The sequence below is a fragment of the Rhinatrema bivittatum genome, chromosome 7 (genome assembly GCF_901001135.1).
Source record: "Rhinatrema bivittatum chromosome 7, aRhiBiv1.1, whole genome shotgun sequence".
NCBI lineage: Eukaryota > Metazoa > Chordata > Amphibia > Gymnophiona > Rhinatrematidae > Rhinatrema > Rhinatrema bivittatum.
Window position 1 is genome coordinate 292,310,080 of NC_042621.1, and position 19,193 is coordinate 292,329,272.

At 43.9% G+C, this 19,193-nt stretch overlaps 1 protein-coding gene across 1 annotated transcript in view; it reads right to left on the reverse strand.

Moving 5' to 3' along the window:
* Positions 1–341: 341 nt before the first annotated feature.
* The window catches only part of LOC115096235 (guanylate cyclase 2G-like), a 129,146-nt gene continuing 110,294 nt past the window's right edge, over positions 342–19,193 (reverse strand). The window contains exons 17-23 of the mRNA XM_029610745.1: positions 18,424–18,564; positions 16,533–16,725; positions 11,055–11,229; positions 8,408–8,506; positions 7,016–7,107; positions 6,719–6,826; positions 342–1,091 (exon numbers count right to left, since the gene is read on the reverse strand). Of these exons, the coding sequence (XP_029466605.1) occupies positions 1,089–1,091; positions 6,719–6,826; positions 7,016–7,107; positions 8,408–8,506; positions 11,055–11,229; positions 16,533–16,725; positions 18,424–18,564 (811 nt within the window). The 3' untranslated portion in view covers positions 342–1,088. The remainder of the gene's footprint in view (positions 1,092–6,718; positions 6,827–7,015; positions 7,108–8,407; positions 8,507–11,054; positions 11,230–16,532; positions 16,726–18,423; positions 18,565–19,193) is intronic.

The window sequence follows — 19,193 nt, forward strand, 5'->3', positions numbered from 1 at the left end:
CGCCTGCTGGAGGCAGATGTAAATCTGTGCGCGCCAGCGGGCTGCTGGCGCGCCATCATCCAACCCAGGGGCTGGTCCAGAAGCCTCGACCATGCCCCCGGGACGGCATCACGCCCCCGACACACCTCCCGCCCCGCCCTGAAATCCGCGCCGCCCACACGACACGCCCCAACACGCTCCCTTTGCAAAGCCCCTGGACTTACGTGTGTCCCGGGGCTTTCACGCGCCGCCGAGCCTATGCAAAATAGGCTCGGCGCACGCAGGGGCTTTTTAAGAGGGTTACGCGCATAACTTATTAATTTTGTGGCATACTTTTTTAAACCCAAAAGAATGAAAATGAATGAAATTTCATTTGCCTTTCTTTTAATTTTAAAATGCATTGAAACAAAACATAACATTTCTTCAAAATTTCCAGTTTCTTTCAAACGAATGTTCAATCCTACTTTCCACAGTTTTGCATAAACGTGTTATTTACAGAAGGTACTGTGGTACAAGTCTTAGAATTGAACTTCCATTACAAATTCCTTTAAAAAATTGTTAGCCTGCCTCCAGAGCTCCAACAGAGCTGGCACAGACAGGCATGGCAGACCGACAGAAGAAAAGCACGAGACCACACATAATGTAGCTGATCCCTAGTCAAAGCACTACTTACCACACTAGGACCCAGTTGAAGAACTGGGCACAGTTAGTGCAAAACATTTCATTACAAATTTAGAAAGTCAATGTCCTGGCACATCTTCTAAATATTATACCTATAATTTAGAGACTTTAACAAACATTAATTGGTTTAAACTGCTTCTCCCTCTGCTCAGCCAGGCTTAATGCAAAGGACACATGGTGACTTGACACAGCTCCTTGTAATCCTCTTTTGGTTAGTTACAAAGGAAATGGCTAAGGAGAGAAGACAGAAAATGTTCTTTGAAAGAAAAAGGAAGAATAATCAATTCCTGTTTATGGTGAACTATTGATGGCCAATACATGCCTTTGAAGTCCATGGGAAAGAGACCATTGTGTTACAATTGCAAATAAAGTATGTGATCCTATTGGGTGGAAGCCATTCGCCGATCAACAGAGACACCATGTGGACATTACTGCAAGAGAGAAAGGATCATATAAGTAACTTTTCTTTGAAAGTATCAGATATTGCTTTGGATGTAAACTGATAAATGACATACTTTTGAAACCGAGCTTAGATAAATGATACATTGTATTCATCCCTGTAGCCAATAAAAGTCAAGGAACTGAATACTGATCAGACTTCTTAACAAATTACATATATGATGAATCTGCCTTTGAGCCAGACAGCGACAGAGAGATATAGCCATGAGGTAAGACATTTCCTGTAGCTTGGCTGCAGAGGAAAACAAGGAAAAGGAGTTTTTCTTGACTGCTTGGAGTCGCTATTTAGCTGCTTTCTTATTCTGTTAGCTGAAACAAGCATAGCCTTTTAGGTTTTTGGGGTTTTTTTTTTTAGCAAGAACCATTAAGGTGAATTCTAGATAAATTTTGGTTTGTTTATATTCTAGCCAGTTGAATAGTATTAGAATAGTCTTTATATACTACGGGCTGGATTTTCAAAAGGCCCGGCAACGCGCGTGAAGCCCCGGGATGCGTGTAAGTCCCGTGGCTTTATTAAAGGTGCGGGAAGGGGGCAGGGCGTGGGTGGGGCGGTCCGGAGGGGCAGGGGCGGGGTCAGAGGCTCCAGGCACAGCGGCCATTTGCAGCCCAGGGATGAAGTAAGTTTTGGAATAAAAGAAAAAAAAAAAAAAGGTAGGGGGGAAAGGGCGGGGGAGGTAGAGGAAGGGAAGGAAAGGTGGGGTAGGGGGTAGGGAAGATCCCTTCGGAGCGGCCTGGGAGGTAACGGGGGAAGGCAGCACGGCTCGGCGCGTGCAAGATGCACAATTGTGCACCCCCTTGTGCACACGACCCCTGATTTTATAACTTCCGCACGCAAGTTATAAAATCGTGCGTACATGTGTGAGCGCCGGGTAGCGCGCGCACATGTACGCCCACGCACTGCTTTGAAATTCTACCCCTTTGGGGTGAATTTTCAAAGAAGTTAATTAGCATATATGAGCGTAACTAGCTTGTATTCAAATACATGCTAATTTATAAACATAAAAAATACATGCGTATTTTTGGTTTCGTGCAAATATTTGCATGCACAAAAAAGGACAGTCTAAGGGTATTCTGAGGCAGGGTTAAGGGTGAGACATGTAAGATGCTATTTTATGAAATTTACACAAGAACATTTGGCAACTTATTCGCACAATTTTACATTTGCTAATTAACTCGTGCAATTGATATCAGACATCTGTTGTCTGCTATTGGTTGGCTGGTAGGTCTGGTTGAACTGGGGGAGTTCAGGGTGAAGAATTAGGAGGATCTCAATCAACTGGGGAAGGACTGGGTGAACTGATTGAGGTATCAGCAAATTGGTGATTATAATTATGTGCACATTTTAAAACATACCGACTTCTGAGTTTAAATCAGGGTTTTATGCGAGCATGTTATTTTTTTTTTGCGCATAAAATACATGTACATATGTTTATAAAATAGGTAGAAAAAGTATCCGCTTTCTATGCAAAATCAAATATACTCACGATTATAAAATACTTTAGTAGATCCCTGAATGACCATATATGTGCATGTAGTATGGGTCACACAGTAATTTGAAAGTTATCCTCGATTAGTATTAGACAAACTTAGTTTTAGGGAATATTTAGAAGATTTGTCCCAATTTTATTTAGAATAAAGAAAAAAAAATGTAAATGTCATTTTGTGAGGTTTTGGATATTTTCTCTGTGAGGTAAAATATGGTCCACATAGAACCCTGGAAGTCATTTTGATTTCTTGCAACTGCATTCATCACCCAAATGGAATACCAATTTGCCTCCGGTCACTTGCTCCTGGTCTACTTTAGTTGATACTGATCCCTCCACCAAAGTCCATATTCTTTCTAAAATGAAGGTTACAAACAGTCCGTACAATCCCTGTCCAGGTCATCTCCTAAAAGACATTGTAATCATGTCTCACTTCCTCTGGTCCAGTTAGTTAACCTTTCTCTTAGTTCTGGTATGTTTCCTGACATACTAAAGCAGACTTCTACTCTTCCCATTCCCAAGAAGAAAACTGTGGACCCCACAGTTATTAGTAATTTTCACCCAATTGCATCTTTAACCTCATTAGCCAAGATTATACAATCCGTAGTACTCCACCAGTTAATAGATTACATCAATGAAAATGACATCTTTCACCCTAATCAACACGGTTTCAGAAAAGGCTATAATACTGAAACGCTGCTCCTTTCTTCCTTTGATACCATCATCTTTGGATTTGACTCCAACAGAAATTACAATTTAGATCTTCTCGACATTTCATCTGCCTTTGACACTCTGGATCATGACATTCTCCTTGCCAGTTTGCATTCCATTGCTATCAAAGACACCATTCTCAAATGGTTCATGTCCTTTCTGTCTAAACATTCTCAGCAAATCAACATTGGTATACCTCATTCTGACTGGTGCACCGTTCCTTCTGGTATGCCGCAAGTTCTCTTCACTCTCTGCCATCCTGTTCAATATTTACCTACTTCCCCCTCTGTAATTTCCTAGCCAGTCTAGGCATAGACTTCAAAACCTATGCCGATGGTATTCAGTTCTTCGTACCATATAGCATGTCTTGGTCTAATACTTTGTCCATCAGTACTTGGCTAGCTCACAACCGACTAAAACTTAACGCCTCTAAAACAGAAATTCTACAACTATCTACCATTCCACACTCCTCCTGCCGCCCTCTGGCCCACCTAACTTTTGACAACTTTTCCACTCCCATAACAACTCGAGCCCAATACCTGGAAGTCAGCCTACACTCAGATCTGTCCATGTCCTATCAAATTTCTTCGGTTGTAAAAAGTTCATTCTACAAAATTCACCTGCTAAAGCGATTAAAACTGCTACTGTATCCTGATGATTTTCATACTGTTCTACAAGCATTAATTCTCACTGGACTAGACTATTGTAATGGGCTGTAATCTAGGGCTTCCTGACACTGCTCTTCATCTGCTCCAATTAATACAAAACACTGCTGCTTGACTCCTTGTTAACATAAAAATCAGAGATAATATCACCCCGAACCTTAATTCAGTGCACTGGCTTCCTGTGCGGCTGCGAATCTAATATAAAGTTCTATCAATCATTTACAACCTTCTATACAAAACATCCACCATCTGGCTATGCTCAGCTCTATGAATATACCAACCGACATGCCATCTTCATTCCATAAACAAAAACCTTTTATAAGTCCTCGCCATTACAAGGTGTGCTTTTTCAGTCACAGGCTCAGTAGCCTGGAACTTGATTCCAGATTCCCTCAGGCTCTTATCTAACCCAAAAGTGTAAAGGAAAAAATTAAAAACACACTTATGTTCGGTCGCATTTGGCAAGTAGCAAGTAGCTTCATTCCATTCATCCTCCCACCTTTTACGAGGCTTATAGCTTATTGATCTTTTTATGTCTGTTTTGACCTGAATTGTTTTAATGCTTGTTTTTCTTCTTTGACTTATGTTTTAATTATGAATGTCTTATTTTATAAACTGCTTACATCCACTACCACTGTATAAGCAGTATATAAAAGATTTTAAATAAATAAATAACTTACTTACTTTGTTTTGTCTACATTATCTGATAATCACTTGAGAGTGAACTGAGAAATCATATGCTAATATTCTGGCCAGAATTTAGATGGGGAGTTTAGGAAATCATTCTTAATTTGCTTGAAATGTATACTGAGAGAAAGGATGGGGTTTGTGGGTTTCTGATTAAAAGTTACCAAAACGCTAGCTTTTCTGTCTTTTCCACTGTTCTTTTTCCAATTTATTTATTAGATTTTAGTACACATAACATGTTAATAAAATCAAAGATAAGAGACATAATAAAGAAAATGTAATTCAAATACAAATTTGGAGAAAACAGAATCACAAGTCCTCATGTACAAAAAAGAAAATAAGGGGGAAAGCATGGGTTCAAACAAACCTAAGAAAAAGAAAAACTAAGCCAGACCAATTATCCAAGTGGTATCACCAAACACAACAACTCATTCATTACCCTGTGCCTTATCCACCAGGAAAAGAGGATCAACAAAAATAAACGTATTCCTCTGATCTAAGACCTCACATTTACAGGGAAACTTCCAGAAGAAGGAAGCCCAATACTAGGAACACAAGGTTTCTGCTGAAGAAATAGTTTCCTTCTTATTTGAATTTCCAGGGGATATCAGGGAAAATCTTTTGACCACAAAAGAGACTATTTTGTATTAAAACTTTTGTTGAAATACAGAATCTTTATCAATTCAAGTACAAATGAAACAATAAAGGTTCCCCTAGTTGTAATATTGTATTATGAATTTGTAAGAAAAGGGACATATCAGATCTATGAACTGGAACAAGAATGCCCAATAAGCCTTCTTCAGGGTTGGAAATCTTAGAGTCTGGAATATAATAACAGTTTGAAACAAGGAAGCTCCTCTTAGAAGAGAACTTGCAAGATTTCCTTTGCATACTACTTAAACAATTCAAAGTCAGATAAAAATCTGGACTTAGGAAAGTTCAGGAAGCACAAATTCTTAGATCTTGATTTATTTTCCAGCAGTTCCTGGCTTGCAAGGTAGAAATTGAAGTAGTATGAGGTCATAGACTCAAACAAGTCCCTAATCTAAACATTTCCTTTTCAGGTATATGAGCTTCCAGAGCAAATACATGTAAAAAGCCCCAGAGTCCTGCTGGACTCCGAATTACCTAAGCTCTGACCAATCCTGGTGACAGTAAAGAGCTGCCACCTCAAAGTAGACAGCCTACAAAAACTCCACCTTCTCAGAGAAGAATCTAATCAGAGCAGTCCATGCAATAGGAACCACAAGGCTGGATTCCTGCAGTGCTCTATATACAAGAGTCTTACAGATAAGGCCTTCCACAGGCTCCAGATCATTCAAACCTCTGCTGCATGACTGATAGAAGGATGCAAACTGCATGACCACGCTTCACTAGTTCTACCAAACTACACTGGTTCCATCCCCTACAGATCCAAATTCAAATCGCTGACACTGAAACTGTCCCTATGTACGCTCCTCAGACCACTAAGATCCTCCTAGGGAGCCCTCATTATAATACAGATGACAAAACAAATGTTGATCCTTTTTGGAAGCAGCGCCTGCTCTATGGAACTTTATCCCGGAAGAGCTCTGCCAAATAAATGACTATTCCCATTTCAGAGAACATGTAAAAATGTGGCTCTTCTGCCAGGCCTTTAAGGCAGGTCCCTCCCCATTAACAAACTGAGCTAAACTGCCAGCGCAACACTTGAGTGCCATGAGCTTACTGCTATAACATAGCATGCCATTGAAATGCATAGGTATTTAAGCCAGTGCTAAGTATGTAATGTTAAAATGTATTTATCTCAAATATGCATTAATGGTGACTTAAAGTTTAGCAAAAATGTTATGCACCTTTTTCAGTGTCACTGTTGACCCGCTGCCTTGGCGCATTTTTTATTCAGAAAAGCGGGTAATAAATAAATAAATAAATAAAAGATGTGCTAATTTCCAAATTGCGCCAAGCAAACTGACTCACAGTGGTCCTGTACGTCTTCACCCTGGTCGGGTCCAGTCCTTGAATCTGGCCCTTTCTCGTGGTGCAGAGGTGGCAATACCCTTCCAATCTTACCTCACAGGCACTGCCGCAAAATTCATCCACATCCGTGCCGAAGTCCGGCAAAGGCATGTTTAATCCTGCTTTGCCTTTTAACCAGAATGTCCTTTGTTGACCTTTCCCCTGATGAGGGAAGAAGAGTAAACCAAAGAGGGGGCTTAGTGCACTGAATAACTGCATCCGAACGCTAAGCACCAGGACAGCCATAGCCAGATCTTGGGGAAGATAAACCTTTCCAGCTCTGGACTGCAGGGATGGTTCCCACCCAGCCCACCTGGCGCACGTCCTGCTCCCTCACCACTCAAAGCTCACCTTTATTTCAACGACTCCTCTTTCCTGCAGGTCGTATCCGCCGATTTGTTGCAAAGCCCTCCCCGTAGACTCAGCGACGTGAATTCGCAGCGCTGCGGCAAAGCAGAATTCCATTCACTTGGCAATATTACACAAGGCGTTGGACTTAGAAATGTCTAGAAATGTCAATGCAGCAACCCGAATCTAAACCAAATTCTCCTACTTCACATTTGTAGAATTATGAATTATGGTGCACAAACAATTGATTTGTGTTCCACTGAGACCTGTGGGGTTACCCAGCGCATGCTTAAGAAAAGAAATGTTAAAGTTTGCATTTAGGACTTGGAGAGTGGTTGAGCATTACTGGCTTCCCGACCTCGGCAGATGAGCAGGCTCAGTGTCGTCCTTCTACCCCCTCACTCCCCATCCCAGATATTGCTGGCACCCGTACAGGCGGCTTCTTAAAGGGATAATAAAGCCGAGGTACGGTGAAAACGAGGGCCACGTTTTGCACTTTGAGCAGGGGCCACCCCCAACAAGTCACAGAAAGGGGATGACTCTTCTCCCAGGGCAGGCAGGGCCTCGGAGATCTGGGGGGGGGGGGGGGGGTTGAGTTCTTCCAAGTCTGTGAATATCTTCGCTGCCATAAATATTCCAAGTCCCGAAACTGAGTGAAGCGAGCTCTTAAAGTGCCATCGCTGGTACGGAAGAGTAACTCCGCCACAGTTTGCTTGGACAGCAGTGGGGTGTAATCATGTTTTTTGGCTGCTGTTCTGTTTCTTTACGTTGGACTTTACTGCAATAAGCTCCTTCTACTGCTTGCACTTCTGGGGAAGTGGGGTCCGGCTAGCACAAAATGTTTGTCTGAGTGACAGGCGCGCACGGAGGGCAAATATACGAGGAGCAGGGGACATTTTCCTCTGACTTTCCCAGTCTGCAAACCCCTTGGAGTTGAACTTTGTTTTAAGGAAGGAAGTATGTAAGTGTAACCACATAACATTTATTATTATTCATTTATTTTTTATTATAAATACAACACAGCACGTCTGGATTGTGATGAAAAGACCCAAAGAGACTATTTACTTTTCTTACCCCATTCGCTCCAACCTAGCGCCCACCCTTTCCTGTGACGTGCACACCAGCGTTTGGAAGTGCTCTGTGTGTGTGTGTGAGGGAAATGCAGGGGGATATCCTAATCTCTCCACTGAAGGGCAGTGCTTTCTCAGGATTTCAAGGAGTCCATCCTCCTAAAGGGGTGGAGTTGCCATGATTTTAGTTAACACCCATACAGAAAGGGAAGCACTGAAACAGAGGGCACAGAGGAAAAACAGATTCACAGATAATGAAGGACAAAATCTGGCACGAGTGCAGAAGGGAAAAAACTGGAAAAAAACAAAACAAAAAGTTACCTACGCAAACTGTAGCTTTCCATCCTCGAAGCCATATTAACAGTGTCTCCAAACAGACAGTATCTTGGCATTGTGGTTCCTACCACACCTGCCACTACCGGACCTGCAAATGGAGCAGCACGAGGAGGTGAGGCAGGGAGGGGCTGCAGAGTGTGAATTCTAACTTGCACTGGCACAGAAAGTGGAAAGAAGGAAACAGCGGCAGCTTTAAATCCCCAGAACACAGCTACAACCCACTCCCAGTTACAATCTGTAAGAGACCTAGGTGTCATTATAGACCAACACCTAAACTTTAAACCCCACATCAAAGCTCTCTTTCTATAAATTAACTATCCTTAAAAAAACTCAAACCCTTCCTCCATACCCAAGATTTCCGCACTGTTATACAGACTACTATGCTCACGAAACTAGACTACTGTAACTCCCTCCTGCTAGGCCTTCCTGCCACCACCATCAAACCCCTTCTGATCCTGCGAAACTCCATGGCCAGGATCATAACCAGTACTCGTAAAAGGGACCACATCACCCCCATCTTAAAGGACCTACATTGGCTGCCTATTTCCTTCCGCTCACAATACAAGACTCTTGCCGTCCTCCACAGCTCTTTACATAAACACAATCACACCTGGCTAGATGAAATACCTCGTTACCGATCCACCGACCGCCCCCACAAGAACCGCCCATGCGGGCTCTCTCCAAACCCCATCCCTCAAATCTGCGCATCTATCCCTTACCAGAGAAAGGGCTTTCTCTATCGCTGGTCCCACCCTCTGGAATTCCCTCCCCACCTTCCTCCGTCTAGAGCCATCCCTACACAAATTTAAGAAAGGAGTCAAGACATGGCTCTTCAAGCAGGCCTACCCTGATGTGAACCAAACTTAAACTGTCTCCCGTTTTCAGTTTCACCTTTGCTTGGCTTCCAATCCCCTTCCGTTATGCCCCTCCTCTCATCTCCAGCTCCTCCCTTGCCCTACCTCCCCCTATCTGCCACCCCCTAAATACTTATACTGATGATAACAACCTTGAATGATAAGATACTTTCAGTCATATATAGTGCTACATAAGTTATATGTAGATGTACATATTTTCAACTGTATATAGCTCCTTTGTTATTCGCAGTTCCTATGTTTTTCAGTCTTTACTGCCTTTTATTTATTTTATTTTTATTTAAATTCTTTTAATATACCGATGCTCAAGACCAGGTCTTATCGTACCGGTTTACAATGAACTAGGGGGAAAAAACCAGTTAACAATAGAAGCAGGAAATTACATTATAACAGGGAATGTGGAACTTGGTAGTTAGGGGAAAGGATAGGTTAAACAATTTCTAACAGGAGAACAAAGCAAATAAGCAGAAACGTAAGTGCTTACATGGTAAGCATTATATACCAAAATTACATCGTGTGTAATATTAGGCAAGTTATATTAAAGTGCGGTTGTCCGAGAAACAGTTCCTTTTTTGAGTTGCTGAAGGAGGACGCAACCGCGGGGTATGTAACTGTGGGGGTGATCCTGCGGTTTCTTCAGGGGTATGCTTGGGCGAACAGCCAAGTTTTTAATTTTTTTCCATCTCTTCTCTGTCCCTCTTCCATTTCTTGCCTTCCCCTTCTTCCCCCTCCCCTGTTTATTGTAATTTTCCTCCTTTACGTTCATTATAAACCGGCATGATGTGTTTCACGAATGTCGGTAAATAAAAGTTCATAAATAAATATATAAATAAATAAATGTATCCAAAAAGCAACTTTGATATTCCGTCCAAAACGAATGGCGATTCCATTCAGCCGACGGAATTTCCGAGGTCATTACCAACTATGGAGCGTAAATAGAGCGCTGGCCTCCTAGTAGCCATATTAATGCTGCGGAAAACTATGGTCTTTGCTGGTTGTAAAGCTTGTTATTGGACCAACCTGAATTATCTCAAGGGGATAATGAATAGAAGCTTTCAAGACCAAAGATGTCGCGTCTTCAGATGTCATCTGAAGAAAGGACCCATGCTGGCCTCAATAACTCATGCCCTGCAATCCTTTTCTGGGGTGGTCCTTTAAAAGTTATCCCAACCCCACAAAGACTCATTAACAAACTATTTCTTTGCTAATCATTTACACAGAAAGAGGCACGGAAAGGAACTGAACCCGCCATGTTACCATCCCTACACTGGAGGAGGGCAGGTTTCCATCTACCTGGGTAAAACAGCCATTTTTCCTGAAGGCAAAGATTAAAAATGTTTTTTCTGTGCGTGCACTTTACTCTCCCAACCTAAACGTGTCCCCCAGGCCATGCCTCTGAAAGGACCTGCATTGTGAAACCTGCCTGCGCTTTTTAGTCACCCTGAGGGGGGGAAGTTCGCAGCCATGCCAATTTATTCAGGCAAATGGCTTTGAAAATCAGTTATAGTACTAAAGTTACTCTGGGAAGCAACTTACCACAGAATGCGTAATGTAACGAGAGCAACAACATTTGAGCTGCGTCTCTATACAACATTCCCATGGACAGAACTGCAATTACAATATTGATTGCAAAACAGGACTACAATTTAAGCAGTTTCCAACCCTGCCCCATAGCAATTAAATCATTTTTTAGACTGGAGAGATTCGTGGGCGTAATGGCAGGAAGTGTTACCATGGGGGCCCCGCGCGCTTGGCTCCCGTCACCTGTGTTAAGGCCTATGCGGAGCTTCAGTTTCTCTTTGGGCATGTGCCTGATGGTGAACGTCGTCATGGCGCTGAGGAAGTGCAGGGACATGGTGGAAATTTCACCCACGTGGTACATTCCGTTGCGCAAGGGGAGTCCACTCGCCACCATGTAAGCATCTCCGATGGTTTCAACCTGGCAGGGAGGCAAAACGACATCAGCGGCTAATTCTCCCGGCCTTTCCCAGAACTGGCACAGGACCCGTGACACAATCCCTACATAAAAGAGGCTTAAGACAATTCCAGATGTAAAAGAAAAAAGGGGTTTGGGAGTGGAGGAATGATTGAAACATTCAAATATTTAGCAGGCTTCACCGTGGGAGGGTACAGGTTTCAATACTCTTGGTAAGAGTTGTCGTTAACTTTCCCCCCGAAAACATTGCCAGGTTAATGTGCCTCGTCATGTTACTAAGGGCTGGCATTTAAAGGGGCCAACAGGTCCATGAAAGCCCTCCTCAACCCCCTTGTGCACAAATTCCTGGAGGCCTACTGACCAGATCCTGACACACCTCTGTCTATCTTCATGGGGGCCCTAACTGTAAAATAGAACGGCCCTCCCACATCTAACAAAAATGATACCACCACCCCCCCCCCCGACTCCCCAGATCCTAACCAGGTCTTTCAGGAAACCCCTAGTGGTCCTACTGGGGACAAAAGCAACCCCAAGTCACTCCTGCCCCGCTAGCGTCATTTTTCAAAATAGCGCCACGCGAGAAGGGGGATAGTCAGTGCCATTTTGAAAACTGGCACCAGTGGGGCAGGAGCAACTTGTTTTACCCCGCTCAGCCATCTGCAGAAATAGCAGAGGCAAATGTACGCAGGCACTTTGTATGCAAGGACCTCCAAGGCAGTTCTCAAAGGGAAATTACCCTTTCCACCTATGCAAGCAATTAAAAACTGCCCCCATCTTGGGCACATGGTAGCACACAGCAAAACATTAAAACAGAACAAGTTTGACCTTTATAGGCAGCACCGATCTTGTTAAAATGCAATTTTCTAAGCATTGTTCTCCATAAAGGGAGGGGAAAAACCATAACTGAGGCAAAATATCTTCTGACATAAGAGAGAAGCCAAAAAAAGGGGCAAAACTTCTCTCCTTCCTTCACACTCAACAAGGCTCATGCCCAGTCATCAGCACCATCTAAAGCAGTGGTTCTCAACCTTTTTTCGGCCGGGACACACCTGACAGATGGTTCTCACATGCGTGACACACTGAACATGTGACCATCACGGGACAAAATGTAAATATACATTCTGCATCCTCAGGAACCACGTCGACCCCCAAAAATGGGTGCAGAGCAGAACTAGGGCATTACCCGTACGGCTCACCATACAAAAAAAAGATATTCTGGATCTAATGACATCTCAGTAAAAGCAAAGCAAACTCTTTACTGGCAAGCACAATACCCCTCCTTATGAAAAGACAGTAATTAACCAGGCCCTAAACACTAATACACCTCCTATTGGGAAAACAGAGCAAGCCAAGCTGCTATAGATACCCACTTAGAAATAATTGTAAAACTATACTAATAAATGTTACAAAACAGCTGATGAACAGAATAACATCCAACAATTAAAAACTCATAAAAATTATTAAAAATTGTCTAAATATCAAAATATTTCAAAACAGCAGACACATCACATAATACCCAATAATTAAAATGGCAGTCAATCAAGAAAAATAAACTTAAAAAGCCGCCTTTACTTACCCTCTCCAGCAACTCTCCTACTCCTTTCCCTTGCAGACCAATAGCACTCACCAGAAGCAGCAAGGGCTGCTGAAGCTCTGTCCTCACAGTCCTCTTCCTTAGGGCCCACAACCAGTCACAACCAGTCTCTGTCTCACACAGACCAGTAACTTCCCTAACTAGTATCTCTTCCTCACACACACACCAGTCACCTCCCTGACCAGTCTCTCTCAATCACACACATGCTGTCACTTACATACAAGCTCACACATACTCTGTCACTTACAACCACACACACTGGCACTTATGCACCCATTGTACCACACACACAAGCTCTCACTCATGCACCCAAGCACCCATTCTACCACATACACACTGCCACTCATGCAACCAGGCATGCATTCTAACACACACACACACACACACACACACACACAAAGCTGCCACTCACGCACCCAGGCATGCATTCCAACACACACACACACACAAAGCTGCCACTCACCACCCAGGCACCCATTCTACCACAGGCACACAAGCTCTCACTCATGCAATCAGGCATGCATTCTAACACACACACACACACAAAGCTGCCACTCACGCACCCAGGCATGCATTCCAACATACACACACACAAAGCTGCCACTCACCACCCAGGCATGCATTCTAACACACACACACAAAGCTCCCACTCATGCACCCAGGCACCCATTCTACCACACACACACAAGCTCTCACTCACGCACCCAGGCACCCATTCTACCACACACACACAAGCTCTCACTCACGCACCCAGGCACCCATTCTACCACAGGCACACAAGCTCTCACTCATGCACCTAGGCACCCATTCTAACACATACACACACACAAGCTCTTACTCATGCACCCAGGCACCCATTCTACCACAGGCACACAAGCTCTCACTCATGCACCCAGGCACCCATTCTAACACACACACACAAGCTCTCACTCACGCACCCAGGCACCCATTCTACCACAGGCACACAAGCTCTCACTCATGCACCTAGGCACCCATTCTAACACATACACACACACAAGCTCTTACTCATGCACCCAGGCACCCATTCTACCACACACACACAAGCTCTCACTCACGCACCCAGGCACCCATTCTACCACAGGCACACAAGCTCTCACTCATGCACCTAGGCACCCATTCTAACACATACACACACACAAGCTCTTACTCATGCACCCAGGCACCCATTCTACCACAGGCACACAAGCTCTCACTCATGCACCCAGGCACCCATTCTAACACACACACACAAAGCTCCCACTCATGCACCCAGGCACCCATTCTACCACATACACACAAGCTCTCACTCACGCACCCAGGCACCCATTCTACCACAGGCACACAAGCTCTCACTCATGCACCTAGGCACCCATTCTAACACATACACACACACAAGCTCTTACTCATGCACCCAGGCACCCATTCTACCACAGGCACACAAGCTCTCACTCATGCACCCAGGCACCCATTCTAACACACACACACAAGCTCTAACTCATGCACCCAGGCACCCATTCTACCACACACACAAGCTCTCACTCATGCACCCATTCTACAACAGGCACACAAGCTATCACTCATGCACCCAGGCACCCATTCTACCACATACACACACACACTGCCACTCATGCAATCAGGCATGCATTCTAACACATACACACACAAAGCTGCCACTCACGCACCCAGGCATGCATTCTAACACACACACACACAAAGCTCCCAGTCATGCACCCAGGCACCCATTCTACCACACACACACAAGCTCTCACTCACGCACCCAGGCACCCATTCTAACACATACACACACACAAGCTCTCACTCATGCACCCAGGCACCCATTCTACCACAGGCACACAAGCTCTCACTCATGCACCCAGGCACCCATTCTAACACACACACAAGCTCTCACTCATGCACCCAGGCACCCATTCTACCACAGGCACACAAGCTCTCACTCATGCACCCAGGCACCCATTCTAACACACACACAAGCTCTCACTCATGCACCCATTCTACAACAGGCACACAAGCTCACATGGAGCCTCTTCTCATTGTTTGGCCTCCACTTCTCAGCCACCTCTGGCCTGACCTCCCGCGGTACGCAACGTCTCTCCAGCCGCCTCCCGCAGTGTGCAGGGTCTCTCCGCTCTTCAGCTGCCGGCAGCGGCGCACAGCGTCTCTTCGTTTTTCGGCCCTGCCGCCGGCAACGTGCAGGTCTCTGCGCTCTTCAGCCACCGGCAGCGGCGCGCAGCATCTCTTTGTTCTTCGGCCCCGCCGCTGGTGACGCACAGGTCTCTCTGGTCTTCAGCTGCCGGCGGCGCGCAGCATCTCTTCGTTCTTCGGCCCCGCTGGCGTCGGCGCGCAGGTCTTTTCATTCTTTGGCCCCGCTGGCGTTGGCGCGCCGCGTCTCTTCGTTCTTCGGCCCCGCTGGCGTTGGCGCGCCGCGTCTCTTCGTTCTTCGGCCCCGCCGCTGGTGACGCACAGGTCTCTCTGGTCTTCAGCTGCCGGCGGCACGCAGCGTCTCTTCGTTCTTCGGCCCCGCTGGCGTCGGCGCGCAGGTCTTTTCATTCTTTGGCCCCGCTGGCGTTGGCGCGCAGGTCTTTTCATTCTTCGGCCCCGCTGGCGTTGGCACGCCGCGTCTCTTCGTTCTTCGGCCCCGCTGGCGTTGGCGCGCCGCGTCTCTTCGTTCTTCGGCCCCGCTCCTAGGGAGAAGGGAAGCACAAGCGGGGCAGTGGAACACCGGGAGCCGCGACACACCTGCCGGAGCTTGGCGACACACCGGTTGAGAACCACTGATCTAAAGGGAGCTGCAAAGAAAGGATGTGAAGCTTATGTGAATTTTCAGCTGAAAACATAGGTCCTGATTTTCAAAAGGTGAGAAATTCTTTTGAAAATTCACCTGTTAGATTCCTAAGTTAGCGACTGAACTTAGGGGGTCTGCATTTTGGAGCTCAGCTTTTTTTTTTTTTTTTTTAAATATCGGCCTCTTAGGTTTTAAACCTAATCAGTCAATATTTAAAGCGAGTTTTCTGGCTACATTTAAAAATCCCGCTGGTTTGATCACCTCTGACATAGCAAGATAAGTCGTTAGCCAACTAAAAACTTAACCGGCTATGACAGAGGCAGTCAGGGGGCATTCCGGGCCGAAGCAGCGTCACACAGCTATGTTAGCCAGATAAGGCTGATTTTCAGTATTATTCGGCTACCAACTTTAGGGCTACAGGTGAACAGTCCTAAAATTTTCAGGATAAACTTATCTGGCTAACTTTAAGGTAGCTGGCGATATTCCGTGGCATTCCAGGTAAGTTTATCCAGCTAACTTTGCCAGCTGCCCAACAGCTGAAAATGGACCCAAATACTGTATTTTTAAAAACAAGCTTTCAGTCATTTCAAGAATACACAAAAACAGCTGAATCAGAGAATTAAAAAAGTATATTAAAAAATAAATGGGAGCTCCTGTTTACACTAGGAAACTTTAGAGTACTGGCAAAAAATACAATCTGTCCAACTATTTAACTATGCAGCATTCATTCTCTTTCAGTAATTTAAGTGATGAATGGAGTTTCTTTCGGAAAAAAACACAAAAACATGAAAATGTGTACAAATTACATCTGGAACGAACTGGATACGGTTCCTCACATCCCCAGTAAACGCGTGCATCCTGGGAAATGCTGAAGCTGCCTTTGAAAAATATTTTGTAAAACTGCCGTACCTTGTACACATCGTATAGCTTTATGATGTCATCAAATAAGCTGTACAAGTCGTTCAGTAGGTCCACCACCTCCAGTGGAGAGCTGAGAGAGCACAAGTTGGTGAAGCCAACAATGTCAGAGAAGAAGATGGTCACAGAAGCAAAGCTCTCCGGCTCCACTGACTTCCCAGCCATCAGCTGCTCCACGATGAAGCTGAAAAGCAAGGAAGGAAAAAACTTTTTGTGTTATTTGTTCTTAATATACCATATAAACCTTGCCCTTCTTCCCAAAAGGCCGCCACGTCGGAAAGGAATTCTCGTTTGTGATTTTCTCTACATTTTGGTAGCTCGCCGGAAATCAGGAGAGCTGCCACAATGGTTATCTCACAGGCACTTAAAACGAAATCCCAACAAAACTGAAATTCTGTTCCTCAGCTCAATTACTAACCCCCTCCAATGGTCCCCCTTCACTCTTGTATTGAACGGTATTTCTATACCAATACTTACCAAAGCCCGTAATTTAGGAGTTTCACTAAACTCCGACTTGTCACTATCTTAGCACATTTCTCTAACAGTTAAAAACTCCTTTTACAAACTACATCTCTTAAGACGCTTACGTCCACTTCTATTCTATCGGGATTTCCGTACTGTCCTTCAATCTTTAATTTTTTCAGGCCTAGACTATTGTAATGGCCTTTACCTGGGACTTCCCGACTCAGCAACCAAACCTTTACAACCGATTCAAAACTCAGCTGCCCGTATCCTAACCGGTTCATCTATCAAAAATCACATCTCCCCCACATTTTTACTCTGCATTGGCTGCCTATTAAATTCAGAGTACAGTATAAAATCCTGTTCATTGTACACTCACTACTACATAATCCATCCTCAATCTGGCTTTGCACTATTCTTCGAATCTACAAACCATCTAGACACCTAAGATCTTTGAACAAAAACTTATTAGACATTCCATCAGTATGCTTAGCATGTCTAAACATTACAAAAAAAAGAGCATTCTCAGTAGCTGGTCCGCAAGTATGGAACTTTGTCAAATCTCAAATCCAAAAGAATTTAAGAAATCACTAAAAACCAATCTTTTAACAAAAGTGTTTGTCACCCCAGATATAAATCTTTCATAACTACATTTTATACAGCATTTTTCATCATGTACTCCATATCCAATTTAAAGTTAGAAAGTTCTTTATTTTAAAACATTTGTTTTCATAATTTTTAATATAATTTTACGATTGTATCTTTTTCTGCTTTTATTTTTGTTTGTTTATGTTTATTGTACACCATTTTGATCAATACTTTATTGTTAGACGGTATATAAATAATTTTAAATAAATAAATACGTGGATTGCTCATAGAAATGTAGGAACACAGGAGGATAGGTACTTTCAGAGTTTTAAAAGCGCTATCTTAAATGTAAACTGACTGGTTTTATGATGACTGGCACTACTGCTCACAAGTTTTAAACTTGGGCTAATTTACTTTCTTTGTGTCTAATATATGTCCATATACATTTCTCTGTGTAATTACACAGTTAAGCATATTTTGCATATTTACCAAAGATACTTTCTTAGCAGGCAGATGGAGTGAGTTAATGGGAGTGCTATAAATGCCTTCATCCTCATATCTGCTGTACAACAGTTGTTACTTGGGCGGTTTCTACCATATGCATGCCTGAAGTCTAAATAATTTGGGTAAATCTTATGTGATAAGAAGTCTCAAATACCGGAACAGGTACAGTACTCTAGAGGCTGCTGAAAACTGTCACTTGGACCATTCTCAATACAGCAAAATCCCCCCTTATAGCGCTGCTTCGTCTTTAGGTCTCAGCACGCCTGCTTCTTTTCCCGAGAAGCCTGATCAGATGATAAATCATAATGTAAAAACACTATTCAATTACCTAGGCAGCATCGTTGACAAGAGTTTATCCGTCTTTTTCTTCTCAGCCATGAGCTGGACAGTCCTCTCTTCCACCACCTCCTCTAAGTGATTAGCATACTTTTCCAGCTTGTTCACCATGTTGTCCAGAATCCCCACATGACTTGGAAACAGTTCAAACAGAGAGAGATTTCACAAAGGGCATCACAGGACCACAGGAAAAGAGATGCAAGGCAGTTAATGTTCCCTTGACCTTTAGGGACAGTTTTCCGCATTCGGTATGTACAAATTGCAAGGAATGCAGCTAGTAATATTTTAAAATGGCCTTAACTCAACAAGCTAGAGATGCTAGAAGCCCGTAAGCTGTCCTAGAATTAGATAATCCACAAACAGTAGGATCAGCAAGTAAAGGCGTATTAGGAGAAAAATTCAAATTGAAATAGTGCAGAATGCGCACTACTATTGGGTGTCAGCAAGCTGAGTCGGTGAAAAGACCTCTCTGAAACAGAGGTAACCCCAGTCCTCTCGATCATTCCACCCACAGCCCATCAAAAATGACAGGCAGAAATATTTTTCAAAACAATTTTTTGTTGCACTATAAAAATGTATCTCTGATACAAATAATCACCCACAGTAACTTGTTATTAAATAAACATAAAGCCCCGACATCAGCTGGCATTTCTGAGAAACCTTCATGTTACCATTCAGCAACCTGCTGCATCAGTTCCTTCCGTCAGGGCTGGCAGCTTACGTTCCTCGGCGACATTCCCCAGCTGCAGCGCAGGCTGACGC